The sequence below is a fragment of the Rhinopithecus bieti genome, unplaced genomic scaffold, assembly GCF_001698545.2.
Source record: "Rhinopithecus bieti isolate Rb0 unplaced genomic scaffold, ASM169854v2 scaffold_64799, whole genome shotgun sequence".
In the NCBI taxonomy this organism is placed as follows: domain Eukaryota; kingdom Metazoa; phylum Chordata; class Mammalia; order Primates; family Cercopithecidae; genus Rhinopithecus; species Rhinopithecus bieti.
Genome location: NW_016824661.1, coordinates 461,202 through 486,570, shown reverse-complemented (window position 1 = coordinate 486,570; position 25,369 = coordinate 461,202). Strand labels below are relative to the sequence as shown.

Genomic DNA, 25,369 nt, shown 5'->3' with positions numbered 1-25,369 from the left:
ACCTGACACATCCACCCTACTGCAGTGTCCAGTTTCCATTGGCTGTAATGGGATCTCACATTCTCTCTTTGTCCCAATTGGTTAGCAACTTAGAACTTCTTAAAAGAGGCAAAGGCAGAGGAGAACAAAGGAAGGAGGAAGTAACTGTGGAATGCTGAGAAAGGCAAAAGTACCTTCAAATAAGGAAGAGGAACAGGCTATGGCCTAATGCTTGCTTGAACCAGTATAAGCATGCCAGGGCAAATATTTAGGCTAAAATGTGGGAGCTAAGAACACAGAGTACATTGATTTCTTTATTACGGCTAGCAGATATCTAAGAATGTTAGCATGGGTCTTTGAATAAATTGTGCTTCTAAGGGAAGTTACTATTTATTCCTAATTAGATGGGGAGAGAAGTCTCTTTGAAGAGGAACTTCTACTACACTTTTTATACTTGTTATAGGCCTGGAATCATCCATTTACATGAGAAGTTCTGGCTCCTTTTATTGAGAAAACTAGATTAAGAGGTTGTAGCCTCTTTAACAATTTTAATTTTAATTTTTTCTTTACATTTTAATTTAATCTTTAAAAATTTTAATTTTAAAGAAAAAATACTTCATTAGTTCTTAGAGATGTATTAATTTTAAATTTTAAATGTTACTTAGCTTCTTTGATTTTATATATGTATCTCTTTTATATATTAAAAATCTTGATTCTTAACAACATAAGCACATTTAGTACTTCCTTTATCCTAGCAAAATAAATCCATCAACAATAACGTGATTACTGAAAACAGTTTAAAATTATTTGTAGCATTTTTTTCTCCACTGAATCTATCCCATTTGGAATGCACAGACTAATTACTGGAGTTTAAAGTCTCTTGAAATAATTCCTCTGTTAGGATTCTGGTTAAGCCAACAATTTGATACATTAGGTCAAAATGTTTCATTCCGCCTTTGATGTTTAGGGATTATTTAATAGCATTTTAAGTTATCTAAAATAATTACAAGCTTTTCAGCATTTAGGGTTTATTCTTTTTAATGTAAGCAAATAGCTATTGATTAGTATTTACTTTTCTTTGATAAATGACAGCATATTACCCAGATGTTTTTCCATCCTACTTTTCCACTTAACAATTTGTTCTGTACATCATTCCACAGAAGTATATAGACATGACCCTCTCACATTTTTACAGACACATAATATTCCACGGGGTGTTTATCCAACTAGTCCTCTATCAATGGACATTTGCAGTATTCCAGTTTTTTGCTGTGATAATGACTGTTGCAATTCCTTGTATTAGGCTGATGCGAAAGTAACTGCAGTTTTTGCAATCAAAAGTAATGAGAAAGGAAATAGCGAAATACATATTTATTAAGTCGATGCAAAAGTAACTTCAGTTTTTACATCTTTTGCTATTTCTGTTAGAGTATACTTAAATGATTTTCCTAATTTTATAAAGTATTAAAACAAAAAATATTTGAGAATCTGATGAGAAAGCACTATATCTTCTGCTAAGGGGGGTGTGGGAAATATAGGGGCATGTAGACACACACATACACACACACACAAACATACAATATTAGATCTAATTTTAGGCCGATAATAGATGGTTGGAGGCATCAGGTCAAGATTAAGAATGCTGTGTTAAATATACACATAGATTTCCACTGAAATACCAATTAGGTTTCTTAGGACTGACTTTATCACAGTTTTATGTCTTATTGACAGATACTGTGACTCATGAAAAAGTCTTTATCTTAGAGAGGAAGATGCCACAACAAAGTGCCTATGCCTGTGGCGATTGCTGTTCACAAAATAAGCACGTCACACCTAACCGCAGCAGATGCAGGGGAGCAGTGTATTGAAGCAGAAAAAACAGCACTGAGTCATCAAACGGGCATCACAGATCAGCTCTGCGAGCTATGTGACCTGGGGAAGGCACCCATGTGCTCTGAGCCCCGTGTCCTCTTCTGAAATCAGGGATGATAGAAATTACCAGAATGAGTTCAGAGGGAGGGTTCAATGTAAGCACTAGGCCAAGTGCCTAGCTCTGGACCTGATGGAATCACACAGTGAGAGCTGGTTTGATTTCACAAGAGGGGTCCCCAGTGACCGAAGAGCTAGAATCCTTCAGGCACGCATCTCAGCTGTGGCCCCTGCCCCTTGCCCTGGATTTCTCCTGGGGTGACCACAGAGGAACCCAGGGCCTTTCCCAGAAGAGGTCTGGAATGTCCAGTGGGGACTGCACTAGGCTACCTGTAGGGCTGCTTTGAGGATGAAATGTACACAATGCACTAAGTTGAGCATTTGGCATTAAAAATGAAATAAATATCAGTCTATGTTACCACCTCATACAACGACTGTGGAGCCTCAGCAGCATCCTTAGTAGCAGAGAGAGGAGACAGGGTCCCATCAAGAAGAACAACATTGGGATACTGACCGCTGGCCACACACACATCTAAACTGATAAACCACAGGGCCACATGCAAACCAATGACAATGACACACAGACACACGACTAATATCAAAAGGGACTGTTCACGTGAGACTTGGATGTCTTACATGGTTTGGCTGTGTCCCTACCCAAATCTCATCTTGACTTGTAGCTACCACAATTCCCATGTATCATGGGAGGGACCCGGTAGGAGGTAACTGAATCATGGGGGCGGGTCTTTCCCATGGTATCCTCGTGATAGTAAATAAGTCTCATGAGATCTGATAGTTTTATACATGAGAGTTCCCCTATACAAGCTCCCTCTTGCCTGCTGCCATGTAAGATATGACTTTGCTTTTCCTTTGCCTTCCACCATGATTGTGAGGCCTCTTCAGTCATGTAGAACTGTGAGTCCATAAACCTCTTTCCTTTATAAATTATCCAGCCTCAAGTATGTCTTTGTTAGCAGCCTGAGGAAAATACAATGTATGAAACGAAAATAAAATCTCGGAACTTCACACTCACTATACCAAAAGGAAAAGTTAAGCTTGAGAACTGGGTCGTGCAAAAACCACCTCCCATTTTGTTTCTAGAGAGCTGCGAAGATGGAAAGCCACGTGTCTCCACAGGCGGCCTCCCTCACAAATTACTCACCAGGAAATTCTCTGTGGGCCTCCAAATCTTTACCCCAAAACAGAGCTCTGTTGAATTTCACCATGACCATGTGAATTAATGAATTAATTTCACCATGACCATGTGAATTAATGAATTAATTTCACCATGACCATGTGAATTAATGAATTAATTTCACCATGACCATGTGAATTAATTATCTTCACAGATACAGGACAAAGACAAGACTAAAATTCACCTCTCCACCCACCCCAGACAAATGCATATTTGCCTGCTTCCTCGACTCTGTTTTCTTTATCCTCACAAATCCTCAATCTCCACTCACATGTAAAATGTGGATTCAGTGAGTGTTGACTGAAGCTTCAAAAGAATGTACCTGCTGGCCTCATTTGTCTACTCTCCCCTCTTTTCTTCTTTCCTGCTTCCCTTGCTTCTCTTTCCTTTGTTTTTGTTTTTTCTTGTTTTGCTTTTGTTTTGTTTTTTGTTTTTTTTTGAGACCAACTCTCCTTCTGTTGCCCAGGCTGGATTGCAGTGGCACGATCTTGGCTCACTGCAACCTCCATCTCTGCGTTCAAGTGATTCTCCTGCCTCAGCCTCCCAAGTAACTGGGACTACAGGCACCTGCCACAGTGCCCAGCTATTTTTTGTATTTTTAGTAAAGACAGGGTTTCACCATGTTGGCCAGGATGGTCTCGATCTCTTGACCTCGTGATCCGCCTGCCTCAGCTTCCTAAAGTGCTGGGATTACAGGTGTGAGCCACCAGGCCTGGCCTCTTTCCTCTTTAAATATTGAAGTCATCAAGGTCCTCTTTGGAAAGAGCAGGGGTCACTGGTGCCCCTGTGATTTTTGTCCCACCCTCTCCCAGAGCACATCCTCAACTTTGGAAAAGTAAACCTCAACATTCATTGAGATTTGCCTCAGTTATTTGCTTTGGCTTACAGAGTCCCACATTGCCACTGAACAACCAGGTGACCCTGGACAGAACATTTTATTGCTTTGGACCATGGTTCAGCTGTGTAATTTGTAGGAACCTACTCTATCTCAACATAGCCTTTTTTTTTTTTTTTTTTCGGTACAAAGGAAAAGCTATATTTGAAATACAAGGGAAAATAATGTCAAATATCAATGGAAATTAATTTAATGGTGCTTTTGAGATAAATAAAATGTAACCAGAACATACAGGTTACTTTGAACGAACATCACAACTACATTACCTCGGAAAAAGTAGCACCTGACCACAAACAAAGCAGGATGCCTGGAGAACCAGCTCCTGTTTCATGCAGGCAGTAGCTCAAGGGCAACGTCAAAAAGACTGTTGGTCTTTTAAGAAAGAGGTATAATTTTGCAGGTGACCACCTGAAGAATCCATTGTAATCAATGACAGAAGAAAAGTCATGATTATCTGCAGCATAACATTCAAGTAAATTACCTGATGTCCTTGACAATTAGAATTTCCACGCCATATCTCATTATACTCATTTTCTTTCAAGAAACTGAAAGCATTGCTATTACATGACGTATTATGGATTAAACCAACTGTATCACTGGATCACTGGCAGAATTCAATGAATTAGAAGAATTCAATGATCAATCTCATGCCCTTTGAGGAACTGAAAAAAAAGCATATTAGCAATGTGCCCCAGAATGAATGGTGGCTGGGGGCTATTCTCAATAAGTTTATCTTATTTCTGTTCATTTCTTCAGCTGGCACTGCAATAATTTAACCTGAAAACATGTGTTAGCATTGTTGTAAACATTTTAAAACCTTTCTGTCTGTAGTCACATTTGAATATATATAAGATGTGATGTATTTTCTTTGGTATTTAAACATAATAGAACAATGGTATTTAGGCATGTTCAAATACTGTACTAGATCAATGCCTAAATACCATTTCATATTCACTAATGCCACTACAAAACTCAGATACATAAAAAGCAAAAATACTTATAGTGATAATTTGGGTCCAGGATCTTTCTATCTTCATCAATAGTCTTTTACATTTAAAAAATGCAATTACAAGTTAAATCGAAAGAATTAAAGTATTATTATGGAGTATCATGATAATTTTTTAAAGGTTTCATAATGAAGTTGTCATTCTTTACCATTTAGTAATAAACTTGTTATCCTGTATATTTCTTTTTTTTCCAACTTTTATTTTAGGTTCAGGGGTACATGTGCAGATTTGTTACATGGGGAGATTACATGTCACTAAAGTTTGGCACTCAAATAACTTCATCACCCGTGCAGCGAGCATAATACAGGATAGTTTTTCAACTCTTGCCCCCTCCCACCATCCCCCATCAAGTAGTCCCCGGGGCCTATGGTTCCCATCGTTGTGTCCACGTGTACTCAGTGTTTAGCTTCTGCTTATAAGTAACAACACGCAGTATCTGGTTTACTGTTCCTGCATTAGTCTGCCTAGGATAATGAATGGCCTCCACCTGTGTCCACATTGCTGCAACATCTTGTATACTTCTTCTTTTTCTCTACTATAGCTCTCTCTCTTCTCGCAGGGGCAACAATAGGTGAAAATGATGTGCTCCAGGGTCTTCAAACTGATGTTCTGTGACTTTCATAGCAATGTTTAATGTTGTTCCTTTCCATGATAAATGGTCGTCAATGGCTTAATGTTTCCCCTCAATAGACTGAATCGGTCATCACCTATTGTCTGATTTCTGTGTCTATGAATTCCAGGTATCTCATCAATTTTATTTTCACAAAAGTGAGAAAAGGATTCCTCTTCACATTATCAATATAAAATAAACACAGTGTTTGATAGGAGCATGGCTATGCATATGTATATGAGAAATACGTGTTTTAAAAATACCTATGCAAGAGGAGGAAAGATGCATGGGTTGAAAGACTAGCATCTGAATACGATGCTGTACCTACAGTTAGCTTCTTACCATGTCATGCCCACAAATAGTGCCTTCTGCTGCTGGCATAAATTTAGTCTCGCATTTCCTTCCAATGCGATGGCACCACAGGGCTTTACAGATGTCCTAAAGAAAGTTTTTAAAAGGTCATTAGGATTACATCATATTGTCCATTCTTCTATAACAAAAATATCACCGAGAGATTTAAGGCGAAAACAACAGATGTGATTTACAAGCAAATGCCTACTTAGCAATATGATAGCATAGAATAGAGACTCGTGCTCTAGACTTGCTTCAAATTAATTCCATGTCTTATACTTTATTTGTTTTATTGATATATTATCTATTTAACAAAATTATATTTTCTAAATTAAAATGTAAAATATGCTTAATTCAGACACTGCAGAAAACTATGAAAAGTTAAAAAACCTAAACTTAATATTTAATAATGTATCCTTCTCAACCCCACCTTCCATGAATCTCTCCAAGTCTGAATTCTTATTTTTAAATTAAGAATGTTTAGGATGCTTTTTGGCTTGTCCATCCATCCATCTGTCCATCTATTCATCCATCCATCCATCCATCCATCCATCCATCCAACCATTTAACCATGCATCCACCATCCCCAAATCTGTGATTAAAGCTTAAAATATGTGAGGCATCTTGCCAGGCAAGAGGTTCCATTGTGAATATGACCCTCTGTGCTTCTTGGTTTTCATAGGGTAAAGAAGGAATTTGCTGTAAATCACCAATTAGCGCATACAGAAAGAGATGCCCCAGTGATAAAGATTTATAAACTATAAAAGACTCTCCAAGTGCAAGGAATTGTTTTTACTGAGTTCAAAGGAATGTCTCAATGAAGGGCAAACAGTAGGACTTGTGAAATGATGGAACCTTGTGGAATGTTGGTGGTAGACTCAACTGGACATGTTGAAAACATTTCTTAAATTGTCTGCACAACTGTTCAGAATATTTAAACAAGTGCTGCATTATTCCCCAATAAATTAAATGGCTGCATCTACTGGGTGATTCATGTTATGAGGAAAATGCAGGCAGTGAAGCACATCAACGTAGTGCAGCTGGGAAGATGGCATTTTGCTGCATGGTGATCTCACTCCATATTTCAACTATGTGAAAAGAAGGTTTTCTGCATTGTGTGAGTCATCTCATGAAGGGTTTTAACACTAGTTCTTAAATCTCCTGCATGTATTTCATTATATACTTAGAAGTTAAGGTACTTATTAAAGACACAGCTTCATATTTTCCCTGGCTGTATCTCCTTCACTAATAAACCAGAGTTTGGAGCTTGAAATATTAACAAGTAAACGTTCAGTGTTTTAATTCAGATATCAATTGCTTTCATATTGTGCTATGGTTTAAAATCTCATATCGTTATAATCACTGTATAATTAAATGTCATGATCTTTTGTATCCCCTGGGATCCTCTCCCTTGTGGTAAGTGTGTTGTGTTGATGGCCAGGGCTTTGCCTGGCTGAGGTCTTTGTCAGCAGGGAATAGACAGCGATGGTCCTATGGCTGCTCCCATGAAGACTGCTGCTGAGCACCCTGGTTTGCTCTCCTTCAGACAGGCTTTAATTATATTCATTAGTGTATGGTGTCAGGGGCCTCTGTTGTTGGCCAGAATGGTGTTTAGAGATAAAAAGTGTATGCAGAACCCAAGGAACCCATGAATTTAAGGGCCCTGAATGTCATTCTCCAAACAGACAAGTGGACAGTTCTATTTGCTTGCAAGAATGACAACTTAATAGAATGCCAGGATAAAAATAAACTCCCTTAAAACCACAGCCTGTGCACACTGGCTCTATGTCTGGGTGGCAGTATGATAGGTCAGAACCGGAGCTAGGGAGAGAGGTGGGGCAGCCCCTGGGTGGCTCACAGAGACCTCCTGGACTGATGGGACATAGAGACCTCCTGCTTCAGGAGGCTGAGCACGCATACCTAAGGAATGAATGAATGAGTGTGAAAACAGATTCCTTCATACTGAATGAATGAATGAATGAATGTGAAAGCAGAAGCTGCTCATGTGGTTGGGTGATCTGGGAGATGGCCACAAAGGTCCAGTAGAGTTTGGGATTCCTAGGTAGACAAGCAGATCCAGTGTGGATTTTGCAGGCAGATCTGGGCAGGCAGGACCCCTGAGTCCTCAGTGTGCACATGAGGTTAACAAGAGTGAATCGTCGACTTGTCCTGGGGGCCAAATGCAGTGGTTATAGGTAATGTGTTCGGCTCAGGGCCTGGCACCCAAAGTAAAGGCACGAAGGCACCTCACATTTCCTTTCTCACTTTAAGGGCTCAAGGAGACAATGGCACAGGTCTCCATCTGCGTTCAGGGCTCTGCCGTGTGACTGCTGTGACCTTAGGGAGCTAGGGTCCTCATTCACAGGGCTGTTGCTAAGACTACTCAAGATAATACAAGGTAAATTGTGTTTTAAAATGTTAAATTTTTTTACTATGTTCCTTATCATTATCTGGTACAGTGCTTGCTACTCGTCTTTCAATAAATGCTTTCTGGACACATTGAATATGTACTCATTTGCTCCTGTGAAAACCAGTGACAGAGGACCAGGAAAGCTTTACATACAATAACATTAGCAAGAATCAGGAAACTGTGATCATAAAAAGCCAAAGATGACTTAAGATGACCATGATTCAGACTACCATTCAGAGTAATTTCAGAATATGCTTATGTTGTAGTTTTGGGGGAGCATTTTACAGAATAAATACTGACGAAGATATTGTTAAAGGGATGGGCTTTCGATTTTTTAAAGTATAAAGCCTTCAAATATAGGATGCCGGTGACAGCTCACTGCCAAATCATGTGGCTCTCTAATTCAGTCTGTGACTTGGCTCATGCCATCTCTGTTTTTCAGCCTCATTTTGGAACCTGCTCAATCCCCAACTCCAGTCCTCAAGGCTGGAATAAATCACAAAGTTAGAAGAAACTTGAAAATCACATAACCTATGGTATTGTCTTTCGACATTTAAAACATCATTTGGGACCTTGATATCCTATAGATGTACTTGCCTGCCATTTAATAAACATGACACTCTGTCCCAGACAAAGAAATGAAAACTATAGTGTCTTAAAGAGTTGTGATGACAAAATAAAAATAGTATACATTCTCACTCACATATGGAAGTGAAAAAATGGATTTCATAGTGGTGGAATGATGGTTACCAGAGACTGAGAAGTGTAGTGGAGGGGGATGGGAGGAATAAAGAGGAATTGGTTAGTAGGTTCAAAAATACAGTTAGATAAAAGGAATAACACCTAATGTTTAGTAGGACCATAGGCTGACGATAGTTAACAACAATTTATTGTATATTTCAAAATAACTAGAAGAGTGTGATGTTCCTTACACAAAGAAATGATGAACATTTAAGGTAAGAATATTCCAGTTTCTTCACTTTGAACATTATACATTATATGCCTGTATTGATATGGGAGGGGGCAGGGAGGTGCTGAGTAGAGAAGGCAGGGTCCCTGGAGAGGACTCCACCCTCAGACCTGTGCCCACAGACCTAAGTGAGAACAGACACTCCTGTTTTCATGCCCAAATGTGACATTTTCCAAGACTACTCTGGCCTGCCATGCCCCTGATCCTGTGCCCACAGAAACCTGAGATCTTAATGGGCACACACAGTGGCTGAACATGGTCAAGAGAAGCAGAGGAACAGACCAGCAGACACCAGCAGACTGGCAGACCAGTGACGGCGGAAAGATGAATGACGCAGCAAAGGAAGAGAAGAGGGATGTCTGGATGCTAAGGGGAATTCAGCTGGAGGCAGCCAGAGAAGGGTCTGGCCACTGGGCAGCCTGACTCCTGGGGAAGACCATCTTCCCACTCCATCCTACTCTTCCGGTCCCCCATCCATCTTGCTGAGAGCCACCTCCGTCACTCAATAAAACCTCACACTCATCTTCGAGGCCACAGGGGTGACTCAATTTTTCTAGTATACTGGGAAAGAGCTTGGGATACAGAAAACTGTCACACTGGCCCTCTGCCCTTGGAATAAGGCAGAGGGTTTATTAAGCTGGTTAACACAAGTCGTCCATAGATGGCGAAGCTGAAGGAGTGCACTGTAACACACGCCCATTTGGGCTTTGGGAGTTCTGGGAGTTGCAGACACCCACTCCTAGAGGTGGCCGTGGGGCTGGAGCCCAAGAGTGCTCCCCATAGTCTCTGTACCTGCCTGTCTGCATGCTCCCACTAGGGGTTTGAGCAGAGGGGTGACAGAGGAGCGAGCCACACCCCTGTCGCATGTCCTGCAAGGAGGAAAAGGGAACTCTTCTCTTTTAGTATCAATGTATTACAAGTACCCCATAAATATGTGCAATTATTATGTATCCATAAATATTAAATAGAAAAAGTTAAAAAAAGAAAGTAAACTACAAATGAACAGCCAAAAACCAATTGTTCCCTCCAACTTTACCACTTTGACTTAACTGCTAACTTCATGGTACGTAACATATCATGATTTTATTAAAGCACTTTAATAAAAGTTGTAGGTCATTATATCCCTAATGAAACTTCAGAGTCTTCTTGGAACAAAGATCCTATTAAATCATGGTTCTAGAGTCCAGGCAGTTGGAATGTAAGAGTTGCTGGGTGTTGGGGGAACTCCCAGTTTAACAATAGTACCTAGGATGCTGAGGTGATCAAATTTCAAAGCAATTCCGGTGACTTATGTTTCAGATTGCAGGGTCAGGCCACCGAAGCAACACTGACAAAGCATGATAGGTACGTGATGAAGACAACATATTTTTAATAACAAATACCTAACTTGGGCAGTAAAGAGCCAAACCCTATGCAGAGTGTTTACTCTTGCTTTATCTTTGCAGCTAAGGTACACTACCTTTAATGAAGCCTCTCTCTTTTCATTCTAGTCCATAATTTAAGAGTTATGTTCACAAAGACCAATTTCAGTAATACAAACTTCGTTAAGGTTTATCATCACAACATAACACCCCAGGTAAAACCAACATTTTCAGATGGCTGGGCTGAAACTGTATTGTGGTGTTTCAATATTGTGAATGGCACACCACCAGATTCACTTCCTCAAATTGTCTGTACTACACTCTTCAACTCGAGATGGATTACGGACTTAAACCTAAGACCTGAAACTGTAAAAATTCTAGAAGATAACATTGGACAAACCCTTCAGGCATTGGCTAGGAAAGAATTTCATGACCAAGAAGCCAAAAGCAAATGCAATAAAAACAAAGATAAATAGTTGGGACCTAATTAAACTAAAGAGCTTTCGCGTGGCAAAAGGAACAGTCAGCAGAGTAAACAGACAACCCACAGAGTGAGAGAAAATCTTCACAATCTATACATCTGACAAAGGACTAATATCCAGAATCTACAATGAACTCAAACAAATCAGTAAAAAAAAAATAAACAATCCCATTAAAAAATGGGCTAAGGACATAAATAGTTCTCAAAAGAAGATATACAAATGGCCGAAACGTGAAAATCTATTCAACATCACTAATGATCAGGGAAATGCAAATAAAAACCACAACACAATATCACCTTACTCCTGCAAGAATGGCCATAACCAAAAAATCAAAAAACAGTAGATGTTTGTGTGGATGCAGTGAACAGGGAACACTTCTACACTGCTGGTGGGAACGTAAACTAGTACAGCCACTATGGAAAAAAGTGTGGAGATTCCTCAAAGAACTAAAAGTAGAACTACCATTTGATCCAGCAATTCCACTACTGAGTATCTACCCAGAGGAAAAGAAGCCATTATTCAAAACAGATACTTGCACACGCATGTTTATAGCAGCACAATTTACAATTGCAAAATCATGAAACCAACCCAAATGGTCATCAATCAACAAGTGGATAACGAAACCATGGTGCGCAATATGAGTGGTCTCAGCCGGCATCTTCCCAAGGCATATTGAGTGCCACTTTGGGAGGCCGATACGGGCGATCCGAGGTCAGGAGATCCGATGACAAGTCGTTGGTGAATCACTCTGGCCTTCAATGCCCGGTTGAAAACCATCCGCCTCACATACTAACTAACTATCTAAGAGAAATATCAGACAGGCGTGGTGGCGGAGCGCCTGTGGGTCCCAGCTTACCTTGGGAGGCTGAGGCCAGGGAAATGGTGGTGGAACCTGGGAGGTCGGTACGCTTGCAGTAGCGCTTGCAGATCCCGGCAGTCGCACGCACTCGTCCAGGTCTCCTGGGCGAGCAGAGCGAACTAGCTGTCCTCAAAAAAAAATAAAAAATAAAAAGAACCATAGGTGTAGCTAACCATGGTGTATATATATGATGGAATACTACTCAGCCATAAAAAGGAATCAATTAGCAGCATTTGCAGTGAGCCAGAGGAGATTGGAGACTATTGTTCTAAGTGAAGTAGCTCAGGAATGGAAAACCAAAGATTGTATGTTCTCACTGATACATGGGAGCAAAGCTATGATAACACAAAGGCCTAAGAATGATACAATGAATTTGGGGGACTTGGGGGGAAGAGTGGGAGTGGGGCCGAGAGACAAAAGGCTACAAATATGGTGCAGTGTACACTGCTCGGGTGATGGGTGCACCAAAATCTTACAAATCACCACTAAAGAACTTACTCATGTAACCAAATACCACCTGTACCCCAATAACTTATGGAAAAAAAGAATGCAGTTACAATTGATGTTACAGTCAGATATACAGTGCATTGTCATTATTTTTCAAGCAGTAAGATGCTTTTATTACTAATCCTGATTATCACTCCACATCAGTGGACAGAAAAATCCATTGTCATATATGTGTCATGTATTATATGTAAGTATGTAAACATACATATACACCAAATACACATTCACATATACAAAAAATGGATGCATACGCATTTACGTTGTCTATTCACTTTTCAAACTAAATAGTGTTAGGTATTTAAAACAGATTTATCCCTTCCTAAAATATCATCCATCCATCATCTAGATTAGCATATTTCTGAGTGAGTCTACTGTGCCCAGGGCTGGTCTGGGCACTGGGTCATTTGTTTCTTATTGTTATTTCTTGTTTTATATCCTCCCATTAAGAAACTTCCTGATCTCTACATTTTGTCTGAACAAAATAGGCCCTTTTAAATAACAATTTAGCAGGTGTTCCTTTAAAAAAATAAGTTTTACAGTTGAAACTGTTCTGAGATGTTTCAATTCACATAGAAAATATAAAAAAATCTCTAACTGCCACACCATATGTAATTTTGAGATTTGGTGACTGAGAGTTACTGGCCACACAAATAGCTTTTAAGTTTTAAAAGAACATACAAAGCTGGGTACAGTGGCTCACAGCTGTAATCCCAGCACTTTGGGAGGCCAAGGCAGGCGGACTGCTTGAGGTCAGGAATTCAAGACTAGCCTGGCCCACATGGTGAAACACTGTCTCAACAAAAAATTAGCTGGGCATGGTGGCATGTGTCTGTAATCCTAGCTACTCAGGAGGCTGAGGCTTGAGCCTGGGAGGCAGAGGTTGCAGTAAGCTGAGAGCTGGGATGGTGCTACTACACTCCAACCTGGGCAATAGAGCAAGACTCCATCAAAATAAAAAATAAATAAATAAATAAATAAATAAAACACATAAAGTTTGTGTTAAAGAACAATGTTATATCATAAGGAATGATCTGACATTATGTGATTTTAATGGATGTATTGCTTGTTTAATTTTAAAAGATACTTTACTTCTACTGTCCACTATAAAGTAACTGGTATCAAATTCACTTTTCTGCAAAACAAAACAAAACTGCCACAAAACTATGAAATTATATACACCACATATACAGACCAATTGTTTCAGGTCTCGACAATAGTCAACACAGTACTGTGATGCTCCAGAGAAGGAAAACATGCAAGGAGAGTGCCACAGTTGCCCACCTCTCTGCCTGGGAGCACTTTGCAGACCCCTGCTGTGGGGAGGTGCATCCCAGGGGATGATAGCAGTCTCACTGATTGGAGGATGCAGAGGTCAGAGTTGAGGCCTGTTCGGTAGCTAATTGAGAGTTGGCTCATACAGAAAATGTCACATTGGGCTGGGGCCCCAGGTGTCTGTCTTAGGATTTGCTGCAGGTCCTAATGGTAAGGGGTGAGCAGCTGCCGCCACATAGGAGGATATTCTGGGTGGCCTAGCAGAGGACCACAGCTGCAGGCTGAAAGCTGATGAGGGCTTCAAGACAGAGGATGCCTAGGGCTGGGAGAAACTAGAGTTTTGGCTCACACAGAGTAGACAGACCTCAATGAGCATCCTGGGCATTCAGTGGAAAGCCCAGAAGTCCATGCCTCATGGGGAAGAACCACACGCGAGAGTACCAGCTACACCACAGGGCCCAGAGAAAACGGAAAGAGACGAGCCCTAATGAAGAATAAAACAAAGTCTTCGGGGATCAAAAGGACTCACCTTATATGTAATAACATAATATAATAGAAATACCTATAACATAAACGAATATACTATTCAAGAAAAGTAGAGATAAGAAATGAATAAATGGGAAAATGCAGAACATAAACAGAAACTATAAAAAATGGAATTCTGGAACCAAAACTTACACTAAGCCAAAGGTATATTTCACTGATTTATCTAAACACTTTTCATCTTCAAAACTGAGGATGAATTCTCGACATTTTCAGATCAAGAAAACTGAAGATAATTTGTGGCTAGCAGCTATGTGCTAGAATAAATACTAAAGGAAGTTCTTTAGGCCTTAGGGAAATGATACCACTTTGAAACAGACCTACAGGAAAACATAGGTACTAAACAGTAAATATAAAAGATGGTCTAATTTCTTGTCCTATTTAAAAGCAGCTATTTTAAAACAAAAGCTACAACATTGCATTTTGTGGCATTTAATTTGCAGAGAAATGAAATACATGTCAATGATTGCAAGGAAGAGGGATGCACGGACTTATTTGTTGTAAGGACCTTGCATTTTGCAGAAAGTAGGCACAATGTTAATTCTGCTGAGGCTCTAAGAATGCATGCTGTAATCTCTAAAGCAACCACTATAAATTAACATAAGGAAGTATAGTTAAAACCAAGTCAAGGTAAAATACTAAATTAAAAAAGTAGTTTAATCTAAAAGAAGGCAGAAGAAAGGGAACAGAAAATAAAATAGAAATGATACTAATAGAAAACAAATAGCAAAATGGTAGATTTAAATCTACTATATAATTTTAACATAATATCATTAAACATAAAGAGATTAAACATGCTGGTGAAGGTCAGAGACTGTTCAAATGAACAGAAAAGCAATACTAGGCAAAAGGATGTTTATAGTAGACACATTTTATACAAACATACACATCAATTGAAAGTAAAAGAATAGAGAAAGTGATCATGCAAAGAGCAATCCCAAGTGAGCTGATGTGGCTATATTAATATCAGAGAAGTGGAATTCACGCAAAGTAATATTACACAACAATAAAGGAGGGTATTTTACAATGCGAAAAGAGTCAGAAGACATAGCCATTCTAAATGTATGTGCACCTAATTATGAAACTTCAAAATATATAAAACAGAAACTAATAGCACTAACATGAGAAATAGAAACATACGTAATCCTTGCTGGAGATTTTAACACTCATCTTTGTGAAACTGGTGGAACAAGTAGGAAATACGATGGACGATGCAGAGGGTGTAAGAAATATTATTTAAAAAATATTTATTTCTTGAATATTCTACCCAACCACTGTAGAATTTATATTCAAGTCTCCACAGAATGTTCACCAACATAGATCATATGCTAAGCNTGAGTCTACTGTGCCCAGGGCTGGTCTGGGCACTGGGTCATTTGTTTCTTATTGTTATTTCTTGTTTTATATCCTCCCATTAAGAAACTTCCTGATCTCTACATTTTGTCTGAACAAAATAGGCCCTTTTAAATAACAATTTAGCAGGTGTTCCTTTAAAAAAATAAGTTTTACAGTTGAAACTGTTCTGAGATGTTTCAATTCACATAGAAAATATAAAAAAATCTCTAACTGCCACACCATATGTAATTTTGAGATTTGGTGACTGAGAGTTACTGGCCACACAAATAGCTTTTAAGTTTTAAAAGAACATACAAAGCTGGGTACAGTGGCTCACAGCTGTAATCCCAGCACTTTGGGAGGCCAAGGCAGGCGGACTGCTTGAGGTCAGGAATTCAAGACTAGCCTGGCCCACATGGTGAAACACTGTCTCAACAAAAAATTAGCTGGGCATGGTGGCATGTGTCTGTAATCCTAGCTACTCAGGAGGCTGAGGCTTGAGCCTGGGAGGCAGAGGTTGCAGTAAGCTGAGAGCTGGGATGGTGCTACTACACTCCAACCTGGGCAATAGAGCAAGACTCCATCAAAATAAAAAATAAATAAATAAATAAATAAATAAAACACATAAAGTTTGTGTTAAAGAACAATGTTATATCATAAGGAATGATCTGACATTATGTGATTTTAATGGATGTATTGCTTGTTTAATTTTAAAAGATACTTTACTTCTACTGTCCACTATAAAGTAACTGGTATCAAATTCACTTTTCTGCAAAACAAAACAAAACTGCCACAAAACTATGAAATTATATACACCACATATACAGACCAATTGTTTCAGGTCTCGACAATAGTCAACACAGTACTGTGATGCTCCAGAGAAGGAAAACATGCAAGGAGAGTGCCACAGTTGCCCACCTCTCTGCCTGGGAGCACTTTGCAGACCCCTGCTGTGGGGAGGTGCATCCCAGGGGGATGATAGCAGTCTCACTGATTGGAGGATGCAGAGGTCAGAGTTGAGGCCTGTTCGGTAGCTAATTGAGAGTTGGCTCATACAGAAAAATGTCACATTGGGCTGGGGGCCCCAGGTGTCTGTCTTAGGATTTGCTGCAGGTCCTAATGGTAAGGGGTGAGCAGCTGCCGCCACATAGGAGGATATTCTGGGTGGCCTAGCAGAGGACCACAGCTGCAGGCTGAAAGCTGATGAGGGCTTCAAGACAGAGGATGCCTAGGGCTGGGAGAAACTAGAGTTTTGGCTCACACAGAGTAGACAGACCTCAATGAGCATCCTGGGCATTCAGTGGAAAGCCCAGAAGTCCATGCCTCATGGGGAAGAACCACACGCGAGAGTACCAGCTACACCACAGGGCCCAGAGAAAACGGAAAGAGACGAGCCCTAATGAAGAATAAAACAAAGTCTTCGGGGATCAAAAGGACTCACCTTATATGTAATAACATAATATAATAGAAATACCTATAACATAAACGAATATACTATTCAAGAAAAAGTAGAGATAAGAAATGAATAAATGGGAAAATGCAGAACATAAACAGAAACTATAAAAAATGGAATTCTGGAACCAAAACTTACACTAAGCCAAAGGTATATTTCACTGATTTATCTAAACACTTTTCATCTTCAAAACTGAGGGTGAATTCTCGACATTTTCAGATCAAGAAAACTGAAGATAATTTGTGGCTAGCAGCTATGTGCTAGAATAAATACTAAAGGAAGTTCTTTAGGCCTTAGGGAAATGATACCACTTTGAAACAGACCTACAGGAAAACATAGGTACTAAACAGTAAATATAAAAGATGGTCTAATTTCTTGTCCTATTTAAAAGCAGCTATTTTAAAACAAAAGCTACAACATTGCATTTTGTGGCATTTAATTTGCAGAGAAATGAAATACATGTCAATGATTGCAAGGAAGAGGGATGCACGGACTTATTTGTTGTAAGGACCTTGCATTTTGCAGAAAGTAGGCACAATGTTAATTCTGCTGAGGCTCTAAGAATGCATGCTGTAATCTCTAAAGCAACCACTATAAATTAACATAAGGAAGTATAGTTAAAAACCAAGTCAAGGTAAAATACTAAATTAAAAAAGTAGTTTAATCTAAAAGAAGGCAGAAGAAAGGGAACAGAAAAATAAAATAGAAATGATACTAATAGAAAACAAATAGCAAAATGGTAGATTTAAATCTACTATATAATTTTTAACATAATATCATTAAACATAAAGAGATTAAACATGCTGGTGAAGGTCAGAGACTGTTCAAATGAACAGAAAAGCAATACTAGGCAAAAGGATGTTTATAGTAGACACATTTTATACAAACATACACATCAATTGAAAGTAAAAGAATAGAGAAAGTGATCATGCAAAGAGCAATCCCAAGTGAGCTGATGTGGCTATATTAATATCAGAGAAGTGGAATTCACGCAAAGTAATATTACACAACAATAAAGGAGGGTATTTTACAATGCGAAAAGAGTCAGAAGACATAGCCATTCTAAATGTATGTGCACCTAATTATGAAACTTCAAAATATATAAAACAGAAACTAATAGCACTAACATGAGAAATAGAAACATACGTAATCCTTGCTGGAGATTTTAACACTCATCTTTGTGAAACTGGTGGAACAAGTAGGAAATACGATGGACGATGCAGAGGGTGTAAGAAATATTATTTAAAAAATATTTATTTCTTGAATATTCTACCCAACCACTGTAGAATTTATATTCAAGTCTCCACAGAATGTTCACCAACATAGATCATATGCTAAGCTATATTCTCTGAACAAAATTATGAAATTAGAAATCAAAACTAATAAGTTATCTGGAGAATTATTTGGCAATTAAATGATATTTAGTAGATTTCTAAGTAATAGGTTGGTTAATGAAGAAGTTACTAGTTAAATTAGAAGATACGCTTAATAATATTAAAAACCCAATATGTAAACATTTTCAGAATACAGCTAATGTATTCTTAGAAAGACACGAATAGCTTTACATACATTAACTGGTTATATTAGGAAAGTAAGAAAAGGTTGAAAGTCAGTGAATCAAGCTGCTACTTCAAAGAGCACGAAAAAGACACGCATACTCAGCCTTGGAATATAATAAAGACAAAACAGAACTTAGTGAAATAGAAAAGAATCCAACAAACAAATTTGAAAAATTAACATTAAGCCCAATATTGATGTTTTTGAAAGGAGTAATATGATAAACTCCTAACTAGACTGATAAGAAAAAAAAGATTTTAAAATACATATTATCATTATGAGGAATGAAAGAGGATATATCATTATAGATCTTACAGTAATTAAAGGAATTCATAGTCATTTGTTGAAAAAATATCTCCTTTAATGTCACTTTTAATGATTTCTTTACTTTTTCCAATGAATTTGATCAGTCTAGCTAGGAGGGTCTTCGGAATAACGCTTTATCTGTTAGTGTAGTTGAATCAGGAATTACAAAAACCTTTTCATACACAGAACTCACTGGTGAATTCTAATCAACATTTAAGGAAGAAACAACAGCAACCTTTTTCAAACTCTTCAAGAAAACAGAAGAGGAGGGGATACTGTCAACTGATTTTATTAGGTCAGCACAACTCTGATAATCAATTCTTGAAAAGAAATTATGAGAAAGAAATTTCCCAATAATATCAATCAAGAACACAAATGTAAAAATCATGAGCAAATATTAGCAAATCAACTCAGCAGATTATAGAAATGAACACTAGATCACGACCTAGTGAGGTTATCCCAGGAATGCAGATTGACTTAACATTCAAAGTCCAATGGAAAAAACTAAAGACCAATCAATGTAATTCACCACAGTAACAGAACAAAGGAGGAAACAATGTAACTATATCAATAGATGTAGAAAAAAATTTGACAAAATTCAACACAATTGTGTGATAAAATCTCTGAACAAATTGAGATTGGAGATGAACTTCCTCAGTTTGATAAGGGGTATCTGTATGAAAACCAACAGCTAACATCGTACTTATTCATGGCGAAATATTATACAATTTACTTTTAATATTAATATATGGAGCAAGGTAATTATAACGTTCAAGAGCAGGCAACATTTAGCAATTGTGATAGAAATGAGAATAACTGTTACTTACTGGAGTCGGGGAGGGGTTGAAAGAGGGGGCACAGGGAAGATTCTGGTTTTATGTAAATAAAACGTGTCTTGATTAAGATGCCAGTAACATGGGAGAATACATTTGTTAAAATTCAGATTGTGCATGTAAAATGAATGTGTTTCTCTGCATGTAAATATTTCCTCAATAATAAAAATGCACCTTGCATTTAACTTTTCATTGCCTATGTTTTCCAAATGACACCAGGGCACCATGAATGACACAGTCCGTGGTCACAAAGTTAACTACCACAGAAACCAGAAGCATGATCTAGAAGATCCTACCTCTGAAAAAAAAAAAAACCATTAGTTTTATGTCCATTCTCCTTAACAAACAGAAGAGTAACACTCAAAAGAAAATTTCTTAGGGAATTCACATCTTCTGCCCACAAGAAACGGCACTACTGAGAATGGCTGCTGCTGCTGACGGATTTACAGCTCTTGTTCCAGTCTGGGACTCCCCAGCCGAGGAGATAAGGACCCAGTTCTGGCACAGAGCTGGAATTGATCTCTGGGGGAGCCCTGCTTGACTTTAGAAGAAAGAAGATTATCACGTTAGATTTAAGTTGGGAGTATTCCCAATGCATTTTGAAATCTGTGGAAGTTTCTGGAGGACTATATTTTTCTCTAATTTCTTCTTGATTTTATTATAAACTAGAATAAAAGAAACCTTAAAATAGTTACTTTTATTTAATTTTTGGGTAGCTTTTCCTGTGTTTGATAGAGCAGTTTCCTAAATCTCAATTTTCTCTTTCTAGCAAGAGCATATGTCTCTGTGTTACATGAGGAATTTCTGTTAGTAAATCACTCTGGTAAAGTTCCTGGGGTTGACGGAGTAGATACTACCTTCTATAAGAGACAACTCTATAAATACCTTGTTTGAGGGAAATTTATTAATCAGTAGCCCTAGGTAGGCTGCTGCTTTATAATAAAATATGCCTATATTGGGAGAGAGGAGGGGGACTTTGTTTTTTTAAAACCATTTAAAAAAATGCAGAGTATTAATTTGCCAACTTACACTGACTAAATGTTATTGCTGAACTCCCACATGATAAATCAGAAAGAAAGATCCAACTTAACAGGCCAAGTCGGCTCTCAAATGAAAATTGATACCCACAACAGTATCTCCTGTCATCTTCTTTGCCAGTGAAACATGTGTTCCCTGTTATACAGGACCAGCCTTAACATACAGGATTTGACATTTGGTAGGTACCCAATAAATGCAGAATACATCAACATCAGTTACACTAAATAAAAGTCTTATGAATCATGTTACATTGAGCATGTGCCAATAATCACTTGCCTTTTTAAAGTCCAGCATGCAGAGCTTGGCTTTCTCTCCGAACTGCCACTTGCACTGTGTGTTTGCATCATATAATTCTCCTGGCAATTTCTCAGGATACTTATATTCCTTCACAGGCTTTGGTTGATCAGCAAGGCAGATAGCTTGAGCAGTGCTGAAATGAGGAGATGAGCTACTAGTAACTGCCCACAGAGTAACCAAAGGACATACAACTAATTATGCCCTTTTCTCCCATGCAATTTTACAACATATATTGTGTATACAAAGAGGAGAACTTTTTGTCTCCTGAGGTACAATATAATGTTTATCTTAATTATATTTAAATACAGAGACTTCAATTTCTGAAATTATTTATTATACATTGTACTTGTTCCAGGAAGACGATTTATACTTATTAAATTTCTTAAACTTATGAGGAAAAGTGCAACTGAATAATTACAGCCAGTTTTCAGTGTGAGAAGCTCTTATGATGGACACCACACCTTTTATGCACGCTTCTTGCCAGAATCAACCAAAAGATGGGCATTACAAAATAAAGCACAGCTTTTCAAAGACTGGAATTTTCTTTCTTTCTTTGCTTTTATTCTTTTTCTCTCTAGGGTAAGGGACACCTGTATATTATCTTCCAGATTCTAGAGGTTCTTCATGGAACACTGGATTTCCACCAGCAATGCTCTATGTTCAGGATGATTTCTGATGACCCCCAAGTCAAGCAGAAAATTAACCTTGCTAAAATTCATTGGTAGATAGCTAAAGACCAACTAATAATTTCTTTTTCCATAAATAGATTATCCTCTTCTCTGCCAGGATGTTCTTTGGTATAATTTATGCATTTGGTGAAGAGTATTTAAATATTTTTGTGTTTTCAAATAGCAACTAAATCCCTCCTATAAATTTCAATAGGCCCTTCCCTGAGAAAACCAAGAAACAAAAACCTGTAATCACAATATAATGAGCAATGGCAGATCATCCTCCAAAATTGGCTCTGCATGGTTGTCCACCTTGATTGGAAGATTTCTGGCTCATTTCTAGGACCCCAGTCCCACGTTCCACTGCTTCAGAGCTCAGGACTCTGTGCATAAAAAGCAACAAATAGCCCAGATGGGTTCTCTGTGAATTACACCAGAGATTAGGGAAGAAATTACACTAATTCTCTACAATCTCTTCCAATAAATCAGAGCAAAGGGAATACTTCCTAAATTATAAGATGAGGTCAGCATTATCCTAATATCAAAACCAGACAAACATGTCACAAGAAAAGAAAGTTTTTCTTATCTCTCATAAACATAGATAGAAAAATTCTCAACAAAATGTTAGCAAATTGAATCCAACAATGCATGAGAAGAACTATACACTATGACCAAGTGGGATTAATCCTAGGTCTGCAAGGCCTGTTCAATATTCAAAAGTCAATTAATGTAACCTATTACATCAATAGTCTAAAGAAGAAAAAACACATGATCATATCAATAGATGAAGAAAAAAATCATTTGATAAAATTTAACACTCATTCATGATAAAAAAAAAATTCCAGCAAACTAGGAATAGAGGAGAATTTCCATCTACAAAAAATACACAGTTAACATTATAATTAATGGTGAGAAACTTAAAGCTTCTCCACTAAAATCAGGAACAAATAAGAATGACTCCTCTCACCACTCCTTTTCAACACTGTAATGGAAGTACTATCTAGTGTAATAAAGCAAGAAAATTACATAAAAGGTATACAGATTGGAAAAGAACAAATAAAACTATCTTTGTTCATAGACGACATGATTGTCTATGTAGAAATTTGAAAGAATCCACCAAGAAATTTCTGGAACTAATAAGTCATGGCAAAGTTGCAGGATAAAAGGCTAATATGCAAAAGTCAATTGCTTTTCTATATGCCAGTGACAACCATGACAACCAAACAGAATTTATTGAAAATTAAAAACATGTCATTTATATTAGCACCCCAAAAATGAAATAGATATAAATCCAGCAAAATATGTACAAAACCTACATGAGAAAAATCTACGAAACTCTGATGAAATAAATCAAAGAAAAACTAAGGAGAGATATTTCAGGTCCACGGATAGGAAGATTCAATCTTGTCAGGAGATTAGTTCTTCCCATTTTAATCTACAGCTTCAGTGCAGTGCCAGTCAAAGTTAAAGGAAGTCATTTTAAGGATATAAACAAACTGATTCTAAAGCTTATATGGAGAGGCAAAACACTTAAAATAACCAGAGCAATACTGAAGGAAGAGAACAAGGACTGACAACACTCAATTTCAAGCCTTACTATAAAGTTACAGGGAACGGACAAACAGATCAGTGGAACAGTATAGAAAGGCCGATAATACACCCACATACACACAGTCGGCTAATCTTTGACAAAGGAGCAAAGGCGGTGGAATGGAGAAAAGATAGCCTTTTAAACTGTCATACTGAAACAACTGGGCATCTACACGCAAAAAAATTAATCTGCCAGGCACAGTGGCTCACACCTGTAATCTTAGCCCTTAGGGAGGCCAAGGACAGTGAATCCGTTGAGGTCGGGAGTTCGAGGCCAGCCTGGCCAACATGATGAATTCCCGTCTCTACTAAAAATACAAAAATACTAGCCAGGCATGGTGGTGTGCATCTGTAATCCCAGCTACTCAGGAGGCTGAAGCAAGAGAATCACTTGAATCCGGAAGGCAGAGGTCACAGTGAGCCGAGATCACACCACTGCACTCCAGCCTGGGCAACAGAGTGAGACTCCATTTCAAAAAACAAAATAAGATAAATAAATAAATTTTAAAAATGAATCTAAATGCAGACCTTATACTCCATACAAAAACTAACTCACAATGGATCATAGAGCTAAATATAAAATGCACAACTATAGAACTCCTAGAAAATAACATAGGAGAAAATCTAGGTGACCTTGGATATGACAACGGCTTTTTTGATACATCAAAGGCACAATCAGTGAAAGAAATAATGACAAGCTGTACTTCATTAAAATAAAAAATGTCTGCTCTGTGAAATAAATGTCAAGAAAATGAGAAGACAAGACACAGAGTGGGAGAATATATTTGTAAAAGACATAGCCAATAAAAGACAGTTACACAAAACATATAAATAACACTTACAATCCAAGAATAAGAAAACAATAAAAATAACAATAAGAATAACAAAAAGTGGACTAAAATCTGAACAGACACCTAATCAAAGAACAGATATAGATGGCAAATAAGCATATAAAAGATCTCAACATCATATGTCATTAGAGAATTGCAAACTCAAACATCAATGAGACACCACTACACACCTCTTAGAATAGAGAAAATCCAAAACACTGACAATGTCAAACGCTGATGAGAACATGGAGAAACAGGAACTCTCATTTACCTCCAGTGAGAATGCAAAATGGTCCAGACCCCAAAAGTGTGGGTGCAGAAAGGAAAATAACAATAAGAATAACAAAAGTGGACTAAAATCTGAACAGACACCTAATCAAAGAACAGATATAGATGGCAAATAAGCATATAAAAGATCTCAACATCATATGTCATTAGAGAATTGCAAACTCAAACATCAATGAGACACCACTACACACCTCTTAGAATAGAGAAAACCCAAAACACTGACAATGTCAAACGCTGATGAGAACATGGAGAAACAGGAACTCTCATTTACCTCCAGTGAGAATGCAAAATGGTCCAGACCCCAAAAGTGTGGGTGCAGAAAGGAAAATAACAATAAGAATAACAAAAAGTGGACTAAAATCTGAACAGACACCTAATCAAAGAACAGATATAGATGGCAAATAAGCATATAAAAAGATCTCAACATCATATGTCATTAGAGAATTGCAAACTCAAACATCAATGAGACACCACTACACACCTCTTAGAATAGGGAAAATCCAAAACACTGACAATGTCAAATGCTGATGAGAACATGGAGAAACAGGAACTCTCATTTACCTCCAGTGAGAATGCAAAATGGTCCAGACCCCAAAAGTGTGGGTGCAGAAAGGAAAATCTTTTCAACCATTTTAAAAACAATCGACCACAATAACCACATGGATAAAATGAACGTTGACTTTTTTCCATGCCATATACAAAAATTAAGTGGTCTACATGTGATAAGCAAACAATACAATTTGTAGGAGATCATGTGGAAGAAGACCTTTGTAACTTTGGGATGAGTAGAGGTTTTTGGTTTTT

General features: G+C 38.0%; 1 protein-coding gene across 1 annotated transcript in view; it reads right to left on the bottom strand.

Annotated features, from left to right (window-relative positions):
- Nucleotides 1-25,369, bottom strand: part of LOC108522363 (A disintegrin and metalloproteinase with thrombospondin motifs 16) — a 110,430-nt gene that overhangs the window by 13,182 nt on the left and 71,879 nt on the right. Inside the window, exons 10-11 of the mRNA XM_017862513.1 lie at nt 21,169-21,322; nt 5,958-6,053 (exon numbers count right to left, since the gene is read on the bottom strand). Of these exons, the coding sequence (XP_017718002.1) occupies nt 5,958-6,053; nt 21,169-21,322 (250 nt within the window). The remainder of the gene's footprint in view (nt 1-5,957; nt 6,054-21,168; nt 21,323-25,369) is intronic.